Source organism: Myotis myotis, unplaced genomic scaffold (genome assembly GCF_014108235.1).
Source record: "Myotis myotis isolate mMyoMyo1 unplaced genomic scaffold, mMyoMyo1.p scaffold_m19_p_18, whole genome shotgun sequence".
In the NCBI taxonomy this organism is placed as follows: Eukaryota; Metazoa; Chordata; class Mammalia; order Chiroptera; family Vespertilionidae; genus Myotis; species Myotis myotis.
Genome location: NW_023416322.1, coordinates 7,490,174 through 7,506,110, shown reverse-complemented (window position 1 = coordinate 7,506,110; position 15,937 = coordinate 7,490,174). Strand labels below are relative to the sequence as shown.

Sequence of the window (15,937 nt, the reverse complement as noted above, 5' to 3'; positions counted from 1 at the left end):
AAAGAAACAGATTTTTCCGGAGGGTGAGGCCCAGAAATCAGGATTTTAAAAAGATTCCCAGGTGATTCTAATGTGCAGCTAAGGTTGAGAACCACTGTTCTAAAGAATCTCTAAATGTAGTTCTTCTTAGAGACCCTGACACTTAGAGATCTTTCCTAGGAGTTGTGCCAATTTACAAACTATGCCAGCAGTGTTACAATATGACTTTTCAAAAGTTAGAGAGTATCCTTTCTCTGAATATTAGTGAATTCCCTGCTATTTGGAAGACAGGCAGCATAGAAGACAGTTAAGAGACTATAAACCTGGGACCAAACTAGAGTAGCTACATAAGCCCAGACATCCAAACTGCGTATTTAGTCTCTTCCTTCCTACAACACTCTTCAAACAATTCAGACCAAAGTCATTAGGTAAGGCTGAGAGAGGCAGGCGTTCATGCTGAAAAGGGAAGGGTATGTGGCCCAGAGCAGGGAGTTAGAGCCAGACTGAGGTGAGGAGTCTACTGGACAAGGTGGGACTGGCACAGATGTCAGAACCCACAGGAGTTGGTATGACATTTGCATAAGAGGATGGCCTGGCACAGTGTTGGAGCCTGAGCAGCATGGGAAGGCGAGCAAGACTTCTGTGCAGAAGGGAACCTAGTGTAGTTAAGTTAAGGAGGGTGTACTTATGGAGGGTCTTCCCAGAATGAGCCTCCAAGACCAACCAGCAGGAGAAAGGCAGGGTCTTCCTGAGTGGGGACCAGGCGCAGAGTTGGAGAACAAACAGGGTGAGAGTGAGCACCTCATATGGGAGGGCTGTCCAACATAGTATCAGAGCCCAAGGATATGGAATAGAATGCTGAGGTCCAAAAAGGCTGAGGAAGGAGTCCTCACAGTGAAGCAGGGGGGAGACCTGGTACAGGTGCTGGCATTGACATAAGGTGAGAAAGGTGTCCCTGTGGAGAAGCAGCCTCAGGTGTGATGTCAACACCTGAAGATGATTAAAAATGGTGGCAGAGTAAGTGGATGCTGCATGGACATGCTCCCAGGAACAAACTGGAATTACAACTGAAATACAGAAAAACTTCCTGAACAATCAACGAAAAACTCACAGGAGAGAACCCTGACACCCAAGAACTGAAAGTGGAGACCACACAGAGACTGGCAGGAAAGGGCTGGCTGGGCACCCACAGACGGCAACTGATATCTCAGCTGTGGGGGAGTCCACTGAGAACTCTGGCATCTAATCCCCAAGCTGGGTCCCCCAGCAGAAAGCACCAAAAATAAAGAGGAGCCCACATACCATCTGGCTATGAACAGCAGCGGGGGCGCTGTCTGCTAGGGAGTAACAGATGAAAACGCAGGCATCCTCTTAAAGGTCCAACGCACAAAAATCCCTGTGGAGCCACCCACCTTGTGCTCCAGCAGAGGGAGGACAGAGTAGACTGGAGCTTTGTGAGCAGAAGCCAGGATTGGGGACTCAGGGGTTAAAGCTCAGAAGGCAGACACCCCCAGTTTCCTGTGCTGAGTCATTCCCTCACACAGTGGAGGAACATCTTTTCCACACAGACATTTGCCTTGCGTGGGATGAAGACAGTTGACACACCCTATTGGAAAACACCTTGCCCTGAAGCCACTTGAGAGATTAAAAATAACAATTAGCGGAGCTCCAGTCGCGCAATCGGTTAGCGCGGGGTACTTATAAAAATAACAATTAGCCTCCAGGCAGAAGCAACTGCCCCACCCTGTTGAAAAAAAACCCACCACACCTGAGGAAGACTGCTTGGGGGGTGGGGGGCAATTCAAGTCCGAATCCTATCAGTCTGTAGGCAGAGGCAGTCTCTGGAGGCTTTGAGTCTTTACCTGATCTAATTAGTCAAAAACAGACTTTAACACTGTCCTGCACTAGAGATTGAGAGGTACAGAGGATCTACCTAATACAGAGGCACAAACCCAGACAGACAGCCAAAATGAGGAAACAAAGAAACAACCCCCAAATGAAAAAACTAGAGAATTCTCCAGAAGAAGAGATAAATAAAACAGAGATAAGAAATTTATCTGAAACAGAGTTCAGAGTAATGACTGTTAAAAAAAGCACAACAGCATGAAAAAAGATATAATTATGAAAAAAGAACAGTCTGAAATAAAGAATGACATAACACAAATAAAGAACACATTGGAAGGAATACACAGCAGATTAGGGGAAACTGAGGATCAAATCTGTGAATTAAAAGACAGAGTTGAAAATATCACTCAATCAGAGAACCAAAAAGAAAAAACAATTAAAAAACAGGAGGACAGCTTAAGGGAGTTGTGGGACAATGTGAAATGTAACAATATTAGAATAGTAGGTGTGCCAGAAGAGGCAGAAAGGGACAGAGAAGGTGTTTGAAGAAATGATAGAAAACTTCCCCAACCTCGTAAAGGAAAAAGTCACAAAAGTTAGGAGGCACAGAGAACCCCAAACAAGAAGAACCCAAACAGACCCATGTCCATACACGTCATAATTAAATGCCAAAAATTAAAGACAAAGAGAGAATCTTAAAGGCAGCAAGAGAAAAGAAAACTGTTACCTACAAAGGAGTTCCCATAGGGCTGGTACCTGATTTCTCATCAGAAACCCTACAGGCCAGAAGGGAATGGCATGAAGTACTCAAGGTAATGGAAAGCAAGGATCTGAGACCAAGATTACTATATCCAGCAAGGCTAACATTTAAAATAGATGGTCAAATAAAGAGCTTCCCAGACAAAAAAAGGCTAAAGGAGTACATCACCACCAAGCCAGCATTACAAGAAATGCTAAAGGGGTTGCTGTAATGAGAAGAAACAGAGAAACCTAGCCATACAGAATTAAAATGGCAATAAATAAGTACCTATCAATAATAACCCTGTGTAAATGGACTAACTGCTCCAATCAAAATGCATAAGGTAGCTAAATGGATACAAAAACATGACCCAACTATATGCTGTCGACAAGAGACCCACCTCAAAACAAAAAACACACACAGGATGAGAGTAAAGGGATGGAAAAATATTTTCCCCGCAAATGGAAAAGAAAAAAAGCTGGAATAGGAATACTCATATACAACAAAACAGACTTTAAAATGAAGGCCATCATAAGAGACAACAAAGGTCACTGCATAATACTAAATGGATCGATCCAACAAGAAGATATAACCCTGGTAAACATGTATGTACCCAATATTAAGAGCACCTAAATATATAAAAAAACTTCTAGCTCTGATCAGTTTGGCTCAGTGGATAGGGCATCGGCCTGCGGACTGAAGGGTCCTGGGTTCGATTCCAGTCAAGGGCATATATACCTTGGTTGCGGGCACATTCCCAGTGGGGGGTGTGCAGGAGGCAGCTGGTCGATGTTTCTCTCTCATCGATGTTTCTAACTCTCTATCCCTCTCCCTTCCTCTCTGTAAAAATCAATAAAATATATTAAAAAAAAAAAAACTTCTAGAGGACTTTAATGGAGAGATTGACAACACTACAGTCATATTGGGGGGCTTTAACATCCCTCTGACTTCACTGGATAGATCTTCCAGACAAAAACTTAACAAGGAAACAGAGACTCTAAAGGACACAGTGGATCAGATGGACTTAACACACCTAAGAGGTAGGAAGAGACTGGAATACAATATTGGATTACATAACCAGGGGACTGATCAAATAAGTAATATTAAGGAGAATGAAAGCAAAGTTTCTCACTTTCAGAAAAGAGAGCTACAAGTAGGCAAAAGTAGAAGCCTATTTGTGAATTGGAGGTATCTATGTGAACTCATGATTTTCCATACAAAAGCAGGAAGTAATAACTAATGATGTAAACATGTGTATGTATATACATTTATGTACTTCCTCCTTCTGTCCACTGTAGGCCTAGAAGCAGTAACACTCCAGGAGCAGCTCAAAGCTCATTTCCATATACTACTTTTCACTAAAAGGAACCAAAGCTCCTTGGAGATATGGTTGATTCCAAAACTAGAGGAGGAAAAGTACAGGATGAGCCTAGAAAGTCTTATTAAGCCAGAAAGCAAAGAGGTATTTGAAGAATGATGGAAACATCCAAAAGACACAAAAACCAGCTTGAAGGGCTCTTACTGGCCAAATCTAGGTCTATTTGAGGATAAAATGTAATAACAATGAAGTACAACACATTGAATAAAATAGGAAACCATGAATTTGCATAAATAAATCACTGAAAAAAATGGAAAGTTTGATAAGAAATGGGATTATTACAGGTTCTCAAATTACATCTCCATAAAATGCTTATTACAAAAAGAAAAACTTTTTTAGTAAAACAGTCTGGTAGATCTACCTTAATGAAATCATCACTAACATCACTGGTAATGGGATAATTAAAATTGTATGCCACCTGCCCTGGAGCCAGGTGGCTCAGTTGGTTGGAGCATCGTACCATACACGGAAAGGCTGTGGGTTTGATTGTCCTTAGGTGAGGATTAACAAAACACACCGTATGCCACCTAATAATGGTATACAATGAGAAGAGTATCAACTCTGATGTTCTTGCCAAAGGTACAAACCCTGAATTTAATCATGAGGAATTATCAGACTAACCCTAATTGAGGGAGAGTCTACAAAATAACTGACCTGTAACTAAAAGTGTCAATGCCAACGAAAGGCAAGCAAAGATTGAGCAACTATTCTAGACTGAAGGTGACCGAAGTCATGACAACTACATGCAATACTTGATTCTGGACATGCTCCTTCTGAAATAAAAAACATTATTGGCACATGGCAAAACTTGAGTCAGATCTGAGAATTAAGTGAAGGTAATATATCAATGTTAATTTTCTAATTTTAAAGGTTGTATAATGGTTATATAGGAGAATGTCCTTCCTATTTGTAGGAAATACTCATGAAAACATTTGGAAGTGATAGGGAATGTCAGTAATTTATTCCCAAATGTCTTAGAAAAAAAGTTTTATATTGTAATTTTTCTCTTAAGTTTGAGATAGTTTGAAAATAAACAGAGATGTAAATACTCCCAATATAATACATAACTTTCATACATTAGATATTTTACCGAACTGCCTTTCAGAAAAATTATACCAATTCATACTCCAAAACATGTAGATATTAAGTGAGCATTATAATAATGACAGGAATTTCACTGGATCATTTTTAAAAATTTAACTCACATATCATCTAACACGTCATCTGCCCCTTATATTTTTTATAATACAAATTCAAAACTTACATCAATCTCCATGTGCCGAAACCTGCACACCTGTCGAAAACAGCGTCCTTCTTGCCATAATGTGCAAACGGTTTCATTTCCTAGTGCAGCTTCACAGTGACGGAATGGACAGCTGTCACCCTGTCAACAAAGAGAGTAACACAGAAAAGAATGTGAAGCTGAAACAGATCTCAAGTGAAATGTTCATTATAACAGTTTCCTGGCATCTAGACAAATAGAAAACAGTAAGGAGACAGTCAAGAAAGAAGACACCTGAGACGGGACAACAAAAACAATCAGAGATCAACAAATTTATAATTTCCCACAACCTATTTCCTGACACTGCGCTTCATCTTATGTGACAACAGCAACGAGACAAGCTGAGAGAGGACATGAATTAAAAAAGACAAGCGGGAGTATTAGACACTCTTTAAAAACACATTATGCTGTTCATCTTCAACTGCTTCATACATCCCAGCTAATGTGATTAGTTTTTGAAAAAAGGCCAGAAAGGAAGGTAATAGATAAGGATTTAAGTATAATTCTATGCTTCACTCCATACTTTATACATGATATTATCCAAATACTACTATTGTGCAAAGTGCTATATGAGATCAGGGCTTTGCTCAAACTGTTAATTTTATTTATTTATTTATTTTATATATTTTTTTAAAATATATTTTATTGAGTTTTTACAGAGAGGAAAGGAGAGAGATAGAGAGTTAGAAACATCGATGAGAGAGAAACATCGACCAGCTGCCTCCTGCACACTCCCCACTGGGGATGTGCCCGCAACCAAGGTACATGCCCTTGACCGGAATCGAACCTGGGACCTTTCAGTCCTCAAGCCGACGCTCTATCCACTGAGCCAAACCGGTTTCGTCAAACTGTTAATTTTAAACACAGCACCAAGATGACTAAAGAAAAGTTTTTGTAAAAACATGAACATTTATAGAATTAAGTCATAAAGGAACAACAGAAAATAGCAGAATGATCTAAATGGAGCTGCGGTACAACCAAACAGAAAACACGGAAGTTTTGATAAAAAACAGAAAAGCTACAAAAGCATATTTAGTAGATGGCTTCAGTATTCAGCAGGAAATCTGAAGGTGAATTCAACTCATAGCAGTTTCTAGAAGTACAATACAACCCACAGGTAACAAAATCAAAGTTGGTGGTAAGCCACAGGCCAAAGTGCTCCTAATTCCAAAGGCACCCTGAACAAATTAATTATAGGTAAGAAACCTTTACACTTTTGTAGAATATGAAGAACATAAAACGAAGAGGAAAACATAAAGAACGAATTCACCTAGGAATGCTATCCTTTACTAAAAAACTGACAGCAGATTAATAAACATTAAAGTGCAGAAAAACAAAACATGAAAACAACTTAGTGTACTGAAAATACGTCTTCAATTTTATTAGGGGAATCATAGAAAGAACTGATTTTAGAGATTTCAATTCTTACTTTGGTACATGTAGAATAGAAAAAAAAATAGCAGTCTTCTCCTTGATTAGGCATGCTGGGTGGGTCCTGAAATCAGGAAGGGATTCTTGAAAACAAGCCACTGCTTCCTCAAGGTGAGGACCAGCTTCAAGTCCTCTTGAAATGGATTTAATCTTCCAAAAGACAACTCAATCACAGAAATCGCCTTTAAAATGTAATGCTAAAATGAGGAAACAATGAATTAAAGTATTTCAGGTAAAATCTTCCAAGTTCCTCCTCCAAATCCTCTAATGAAATCACATTGTTAAAACCAAATTTTAGTAGTATTTACCGATACAAATGGATTACAGGGAGTTTCCACCTTGGCTGTAATGTTCTTACCTTTTTTAAATGTGCACATATTATCAAAAAAACGAAAGGGGGTGCCTTCATTCCCTAACCAAAAGCTTGTAAACAATTACAAGAAAAAAAAGTTTTGATGATGGTTAATTTCTGACTAATCCAGGAAAATTATGCCTTAAATTACAAAAATGTTTATCCCTTTAATGAGAAAAAACCAATTTCCACACTTACATTAGCTGGTTGCTCTCAACAGGAACATCTGTGTCTTCACTGAGTTCCAATCTATCACGCCTGTAGGTCGAACCAACACTCAATCCATGAATTAATAATAATGAGGCAGAAAAAAATTTCCTCCTCACATTGCCAAGGAAACCTCTCAGCCACAATTCAAACACAGGATGTGTTTTTAAAACATTTCCCAACTATTGGGAGATTAAGTCCATTCGAACAACCTTTGTCAGACTGGAGACAGCTATCGCTAGTTATCTCCTCAAAATAAAAACAAAAACAAAAAACAAACAAAAAAGTTCATTTAAAGATGAACTTGAAATTCAAAGGATTATTTTTTTTTTTAAAAAAATCCATCTTCCATAGTCGAACAATATAATTTAAAAAGAAAAAAAGAAAGAGAAAAAATAAAAAGAACACCAAAATTCAATAAGATCCAATTTCTGGTCTTCAAGATTTCTTCACCTATTAAGAAAAAAACAGAAACCTTCCCCCATCTTTATTATCTGTATAATAAAAGCACACTTGTATGTAAAAATATAAAGTGTTTTATGTACATAATATACATATATACTAACTGGCTTATACACACATACACACACACACATACACACAAATGTGTAGAAATAAAACATTTGGGTAAGTTTTCCCTTTTAAAATACACTACAAAAGCCTTTAGATTTGGGTTCATTATTAAAGTAGTGAACTTACTCTTATACCAAAGTATCATGAAGTATGTTACACAAAATTTTGCCCAGCCGGCAAAATAAAGATGAAGGGAATCTTTACACATATATCAATGTGTACAATATGGATGCATGTATATCATTATCTTTTTCATCTTCAGGGAGTGTTTAACCAAAAAAGGTAGAAATGTATAGTTATAGAGTAACTACAGAGTGGTGCACCAAGCTGTAGAAGGCAGAGCAGCACTATAGCCATACTGAGCTGGCACTGTCAAAATACAAAAAGCTTCTATTAAGGGAAGATTGTTTTCTTTTATAGCAACCAGTGTCAACTGGCATGAAATTCAATATTGGCCCTGCAAAGGCTTGCTTATGCAGCCTAATTTCAAATTCTTTACTACTGATGGCTACAACTAAAGATGTTGCAATTATCCATTTACTCTAGTTAATAAAAGGGTAAACTTTTGAAGTTGAAATTTCATTCCACAATGGTACATTTACCATTTCAGAATTAAAAGAAAAAAGGCCAAAAAAAAAAAAAAAAAACCCCACCAAAAAAAACGATTTGATACATAGAAATGAATTTTAAATTTTGAAACCAGCCCAGTAACAAAGCAATTTTGATTCTCATGTAATAGATACTACATTATTTCTAGGCTAAATCTTGCCAAATACTATCCAAGACAAAACTAAAATAAAAACTTAAAAAAAAAAAAGTGGACACCTTTTACTCACACTTAATACTAGTCAATTTTCCAGGAAATTTTTGGGCAGGGAATATCCCCAAATCTAAAATGAAAAAAAGGAAAAATTGGGATCTTACATTAGTTATTCAGTCTGAAAATTTTAATAGACTTTTATTAAAAGTCATCATTTTCTGGCCTCCCAATCAATCATAGAAACAGAGTGGAAAGGAACCTTAAAAATCACTGAGATCCATTCTCATTTTACCAGTGAGGAAATGATTCCTAACACATGAAAATATTGATTGCTTATTTTTAGTTTAGAATTGAGGCCAAAACAATTTCGTAGTTAAGAATACGTAGTTATGAAGAATTCAGTATATATTAAAAAAGTATTTAAGATCACTTAGTATCGGAAAAACATTCTTTGGGAAATGAATACTAGGATTGTCAAAGTATGCTCATGTATGGGACTAAGACTTTAATTCCCATTCAATCTTTTGAAATTTTGTAAAACTTTTATTATGTCATTTACCCATAATTAGGCAAAAGCACCTATGTAATCTTTGTTTTTACACTATTTTAAAAAGGTTAAAAAAGGTAATTCAAAGATCAAAAGTAATTTTTCCTAATTGTAATGTTTCCCTTATATATAGATCCAATCCTATAAAGGGTAAACTCAGCTGACCAGTATGAGGAGGCAATTAGAAATTTCCAAATATAAAACAATTTTGTAAGTTTTGTGTTTGCCAAGCTTTAAGTACGACTCAGAGTTTTAAAAGAAATAGATAAGTGGGGGTGAGGGGGAGAAATACCAGCTTAGTATGTTTTAAAGTAATCAAACTTTTCATGTTGGGAGAGATTTTTACTTAAAACCAATTACTAGTTCAGTTTACCAGTAAGAAATAGCACAAGGCCTTTCAATGCTGCACTATATTTTTTAAATAAAAAATATCTTTCTCTCAACTTGTGTAAACAAAATTTCATGTGACAGCCACATTGAGTTAGTACTGTGAAATCGTTAAAGTTAATCTTCACTTTGCCAACATTACCTCTGAGGAATTTTCAGTCCTTTTTGTGTTTTCAGGTTTCCCCAGATTCATGTATAAAGAATAATTAGTTAACAATATGTAACAACTATAGCAATTAGAATACAGTACAAAGCAAGAAGTTGCCCATTTTAAATGGAGAAAGGAAAATTAAGATAATATTTCTTTTTCATTGCTTTGAACAACTTCATTTTCAGGATCCCAGCTCAGAACCAATGTAGAATAATCATATTTAACATTTTTCAAGTTCATTTTCAGAAACATTAGCTGTTCTATATTGTCAAAGTCCAGGCTCATGGTCTGCTTTGGATGAAAGTGGCTATTTGCAGTAAAGATACATTCAGATTGCCAACTACACATAGGGCAGCTTAGATACTGAATGGCAACTTGCGTCAAAGCTGGCCATACGCTCACCTTCCTCTGCCAGTAAATCAAAGGGTCATCACCTCCTGAGATTTCTGAATACTTTTCTTTGAAATATTCATCCACTACTGCTACAGCAGATGGAAACATGAAGCTTTTGCCTCCAATGCCAACATTATCTGCAGCTGAACTATCAACAGACCCTGAACTGGAGGTGCCTTCTCTTGTAGATGAAGTAAATGAGTCCATTTGTACTATAGCTGAGGGACCAGAAGCTTCTGAAGTTGCAATATGGCAGACCTCTGGTGAAGATTCCATATAATTACAAACTTCTTCTGCAAGGATCTGCTTATACATTTCTAAATCAGCACCTTGAGGGAAAACGTCTTCCAAACTATTTTTAAAGCAAGGATCTAACAAAGCAGCCAAGATACAGGGCTTAGATTTGAGCATGGCACTTAGTAGGGTGTCCGTTTCAAGTTTCAGAGATAAACTGTCCACCAGATTGAGGGCCTGTGTAATACCTCTGACTTGAAAATCTTCTCTGAGTTTCTGCAGGGAAAGGAGTAGATGATGGACTGTGGGTAGCACCTGATTCAATCCTGTGGTCTTCACACTAACTCTCTGGATGGCCTCCTCAAACGGTTTAAGAATATCACAAACATAAGTCATTAGGGTCCACTGAAGGGAGGTGAGTACAACTCCACTGGCTCTACCAAGACTATGGTGAACTGAATAGCAATGCTCCAAGAGCCATTTTAACATATAAAAGGTAGAAATCCAATGGCCAGTTTCATCCTGCTTCAAATTCTTCCACGGAAGTTGGCGATCATTTTGGAACTCTTGTAGTATCTGACGAGCCTTGACTGAATGACTAAAATGATGACAGGTTTTCCTAGCAGCCACTAACATGTTCTCAATGCTTTTGTGCTCACAGAAAAAATCCTGAATGACTATATTTAAACAATGCAGGAAGCATGGCACGTGGGTAAAACCACCATCTTTGATTGCATGTACCACATTAGAGGAATTGTCAGAAACAATGAAGCTAGGAATGAGGAAATTAGGAGAAAGCCACAGACCAATCTGGTCATTTAATTCTTGTAAAATGTTGGTTACCAAACAGTCTTTGGCCAAACCTGTTACACAAAGCACTGCCCATTTTCTAAAATCAGGGATCCAGCCATTATTGGAAGAAGGTGCAGTGTCCAAGGAGACCCAGTGTACAGTCACAATAAAATAGTCAGTGGATGGGTCATGGGTCCATATGTCCACAGTCAGGTGGATCTTTTGGCTTTGAACATTCTCCAAAGTTAAGAAAATTTTTTCTCTGACCCAATCATATAACTGAGGTACAGCCTTAGTGAAGAAGTAAGTCTCAGATGGTAACCTATAATCAGGGGCCACAATCTGCATGAACCTCTGAAAGGCTGGGGTTGAGAAGTAGCTGTAAGGATGCATATCTTCCACAATCATTTGAATAATCGCCTGACTTATTTGACTGGAGACTGAATTTTCACAATATGTTGTTTCTCTCTCCTGCGCAAGCATCAGAGTATCTTGTTCTGCAACGGGAATAGGACTCTCAGATATCCTATTTTCAATCTCTAACACAGGAGGTTCATCTGAATCAGAGTCACTAAGGTCCTCAGCTGTTAAATCTTGGCTGCCTGTAGACTTCTCTCCATTTGAAGTATCACTCAAGAGATTTCTCTCAGTCTCAGCCTCATCTAATCCATTTCCAACCGCACCACTGTCTTTGTTGGCAACAGCCCAATGGATGGGATGTGTGGCCTGCAGGTGTCGTTGAAGTGTTGAAGTTCCTAAGTGAGAACCTGGCCTACCACGGCTCACACTTCTTTTACATATATTACACACAGCTCTTGAGATGTGCTGAGGATCAGTATAAAAAAAATTCCAAACTGCAGATGTCTTGGCTCTCGTTCCAGGAATTAAGGCATGCTTGACAATGTTACTTTTGATGAGAAATCTCCCCCTTTCTGCCCTCAGGGCATCAGATACTGATTTATCCCGTTTCTTACCCATTCTATTATCGTTTAATGGATCAGTAGGAATATATTCAAAGCTTCCACTGCTTCCAGCAGAAGAGGGAGATAAAGGTACATCCAAAGTAAAGTCCTCCTCCCCACTAGTGACTCCAAATTTGTTGGCCCTTGTCCAGTGAGGTGAATGCCTTGCCTGCAGATGTCTTTGAAGAGTAGATGTCCCAAGATGGCTGCCTGGTTTACCCCGACTAACACTTTTTTCACAGAGGTTACAAATAGCCCGCCAGGTGTACTGGGGGTCAACATGAAAGAAGTGCCATACAATGGAGGTCTTGGCTCTAGTACTAGGTAGGTAGATCTGTTTTTCTATATTGCTCTCAAAAAGACTTTCTTCATCCTGCTCAGGAGTACTGGAAGCTAACAAAGCAGGGGCATCTGCAACAGGCCTCCCAGATCCCAAATCCTTACTAAATTTTTTCACAAGGATCAGTTTCTTTCGTCGCCTTTTCCCCTTAATTCGCAAGCCCTTCTTTCTTTTCTTTTTAGCAGGCAATTTTGCCTCTTTATCCATTCCTTCTGCCACCATCTTTCTCTCTACCACATCTTCTTTATCTGTATTAGAATTAATAGGAACACATCCCAGAATTCCAGCACTACTAAAAGTGCTGCATCTTCCACCAGGAGCGAGTGAGGAAACTGGTACACTTAGGGTACATACATTCATTCTCTTTATGCCTCCAAGATTGGTACCAGAATCTGTTAGTGGGTTTATTGCTCAAGAAGAAATACAGCTGTTCCTCTCTACTTGCATTACCTATTCTCCAATTTCTATGGGGAATCAAATTCCCTTTGGACCAATGACTTCCAAGCCAGGTTATTTTTGGAGGAAAAGTGACAGCAATGGAGAACATTCCCAAACTCTTTCTCAGAGGGCTTTAAGATCCCTTCTGACTTTCTGAGTTCTGAATTCAAATTGTCCAATCCACTCATGTTATAGAAAAAAGAACTGAGGCCACTTTCCCAGAGTCATAAAGTTGGTCAGTAGCAGCTAGAAGCCAGGTTTTCCAAATCCCAGGCCCATGTTCTTTCTGCTTCATCAAGAACTCTATCTGCTTGAAATGCCTTCACCTTTAGAAATGTGTTTTTATAAAGCTTCACAACAACAACATCAATTTCCATTAATCCTGAAATTAATTATTTTCAGGAAATTTCATTTAAACAAAAACATAGTGCATCATTCAACATTGATCATTTAGGACTGATTTGTCAATACAACCCAAAAAGTCAATTCTGAAATGCTAAATCAGACTCCACATACTGGTCATTAACAACAAATGCTAGTTGACCCCTCTCAGCTCTAATGAACAGCAATACAATTTTTTTAAATGTGGGTGGCAAAAAAAATATATATATATATATGCTTTGTGGGTAAAATTAAAAATCAAGGTCACAAGATGTACTTTCAATTAATCCAAGTTTAGTTTCAAGACACTTTCAGACTGCAGAAGCTTTCTGGCCTGTACATGAGTAACTCATAGGTTGGACTCTACATGAGCAACAAAAACTAAAATGAGCTTTAAGCTACTTCCATTCCTTCTCGGTTGATCCCTCCCTTTCCCCCAATACCTACATACATTTACCCTAAAAAGCATCGCTACCACTAGGTCCACAGCCTCCTTCTCAACGTCCAGAACCAAGGCCTGTAAGATGTCAATAATACGGGCCTTCCCCCAGAGGATTCCGCACCGCTTATGGGAGTTTAGGGGGCGTTCTTCATTACGATTTCATCAATCCTACAAGGAGAACTGAAGTGTCCCTGTGGCTCTTGACTCCGATGCGGAGGGCTGGGGGTGGGCGTATAATTAGGACAAGGAAGGGGTGTAGGATACCGGAATAAGGTCGGTGGCTTTCTGTATGTGGAATTTGAGAAAACCTCCAAAGTAGTGAGACCCTGGAGAGGAATGAGAGTAGGTAAATTCAGCTCCTGGCGCTCAGGTTAACTTAAGCAGTGGGGGTCCGCTGAACTAGGGAAGCTATGGCCCCCCCAAAAAAGCAATCGAACGTCAATTCTCGCTCCGGGAGTCGGGGAACAGGGGGGCTTGGAGGAGCTGCTCCAGGCTCCTAATTTCGCCACACCGGATGTGGGGGATGGGGGGAGGTGGCTGGGAAGGGAGCAGGCGCTGTGGGGGTGGGGTGAGGTGGGCTGGGAGCGAACCGAGGGAGGCCGGGGGCTCCCCGCCCGCCCCGATGAGGGCAGCGGCCGCAGGGGGGGAAGGGGGATGCTGTCGTGACGGCGGGGCCGAAGGACCCGCTATGACTTCCCGGACTAGGCCGCGACCCAGGGGCGAGGGGAGGCCGCGGCCACTCCCCTCGCCCTCACCCCAACCTCCCCGGCCCCAAGCTACCCGGGAATCAAAAAACGGGTTTAGTTACCGGAGAACAGAAACTTTACCGAACCGAGGACACTCTCCCCGACTCCCGCTTGCTGCCACGTCTTTCTTCTTTCTTAGCCGCTGCCCTCCACCGTCCTCACAGCAGCAGCACCAGCAGAAATCCAAGACTGCCAGCGTCAAAGATGGCGCCCGGCTACAGGCTCCGCTCTAAGACCGGGCGGTTAAAAGTGCCAGCACGACGCAATCGCGAGGATTCTGGGAGATGTAGTTCCTCTATGAGGCGATACGTAAGATGGCGTTCTGGCCGCGGGGTCACGTGACAGCAGAGGCGGTAGGCCAAGGAGGCCATTCCTTTCCCATGAACGCGTTTTATAAAGTTAACGGATTTATTGAAACCGTCTTTTTTTTTTTTTTTTTTTTTTTTTTTTTTTTTTTTAAAGGTTTTTGTTTTGTTTTTAAATCAAATGAGGCACTAAGCGAGAAAGGTGCGAGAGCTGTGTCTACCAGACAGTAGGCGCTCAGTTTTTCTCTCACCAAAAAAACTTTGGCTTAATGAATAGTAAATAGTCCCAGCTGTGTAGACATCTAATCTAGAAATAAATTATTTTCCCCATACAATGTTGAAGGATTTGTGCATTTATTTTTATTTCAAGAAGTGAAATTAGGTTTTTGGGTTTTTCCAATACAAAAACATTTTTTTTTTCTTGTATTGGAAAAACATTTCATGGTCACTAAAAACCTCATGAGGGTTTGGGGAGGAGAAGGAAGAACATCAGCTTTGGTTGGCCTCCTCAATTATTGACGTTAGCTTGTATTTTCCCATTTGAATGTTTGTACCTTTTTGTTGGGGTCCAGCCCCAGCAGGTCCAGGGGTTCCCAAAGGTGTGGACGGAGTCAGTGAAGAAGGAATGACACGGAGACAGCCTTCAGGTTCTCCCTTTATTGTCCCGTTACATCTGTATTTATACCATTTGAATTTAATCCTATCCATTCTATTCCAAAGGTTAGGGCGTTTGTTATCTCCATTCCAAGGTCACTACTCTATTGTTCTGTTAAGCTACAAGGAAGTAACTGAAGGAGATTATCCTAAGTAAAGATTATGTAGTTTAAGCGTGATTGTTCGTAGTTAAAGTGATTAACTACCCACCTGGCACTTAGTTAAGAGGTTTTACTGATTTATTCCCTTCCTTAGTCCTGTTAATCCCTAACTCCAGGGAAAAATCCCCACCTGGGGAAACAACCTTTCTCAGAGAGGTGACCTTGGTTAAAAAACAAAGCACTAAGTAGGGGAGCAAACATATTAAGAACAGTATGCCATATATGCCAGGTCCCTTGAAACATATGCTGTGCAGATGTTTCTTCCCTGCAGCGACTGTGTCAAGCAGCAAGGATGGACCAGCTTCTGGCACCCTTTTCCTCCAGTTATAAAAGTAATACAGATGAGTGTGTTTTTAAAAAAATGTAAATAATACAGATAAATGGAGTAGAAAGTTTAGATCTCTATTAATCTCATTCCTGAGAAATAATCTCATTAATTTAGCTTATATTCTTTCTTT

The 15,937-nt window shown here is 39.5% G+C and overlaps 1 protein-coding gene across 17 annotated transcripts in view; it reads right to left on the bottom strand.

Moving 5' to 3' along the window:
* LOC118673795 (zinc finger BED domain-containing protein 6) overlaps positions 1–14,713 on the bottom strand; it is a 37,596-nt gene extending 22,883 nt beyond the window's left edge. For 2 of the 17 annotated variants that reach the window (XM_036344997.1, XM_036345011.1), the window contains exons 1-5: positions 14,422–14,580; positions 13,629–13,939; positions 7,205–8,676; positions 6,653–6,851; positions 5,206–5,325 (exon numbers count right to left, since the gene is read on the bottom strand). In XM_036344997.1, the coding sequence (XP_036200890.1) occupies positions 5,206–5,325; positions 6,653–6,706 (174 nt within the window). In that variant the 5' untranslated portion in view covers positions 6,707–6,851; positions 7,205–8,676; positions 13,629–13,939; positions 14,422–14,580. Of the gene's footprint in view, positions 1–5,205; positions 5,326–6,652; positions 6,852–7,204; positions 13,940–14,421 lie in introns of those variants that run through there. The other 15 variants (XM_036345001.1, XM_036345003.1, XM_036345007.1 and 12 more) reach the window with 15 other exon arrangements.
* Positions 14,714–15,937: the final 1,224 nt, after the last annotated feature.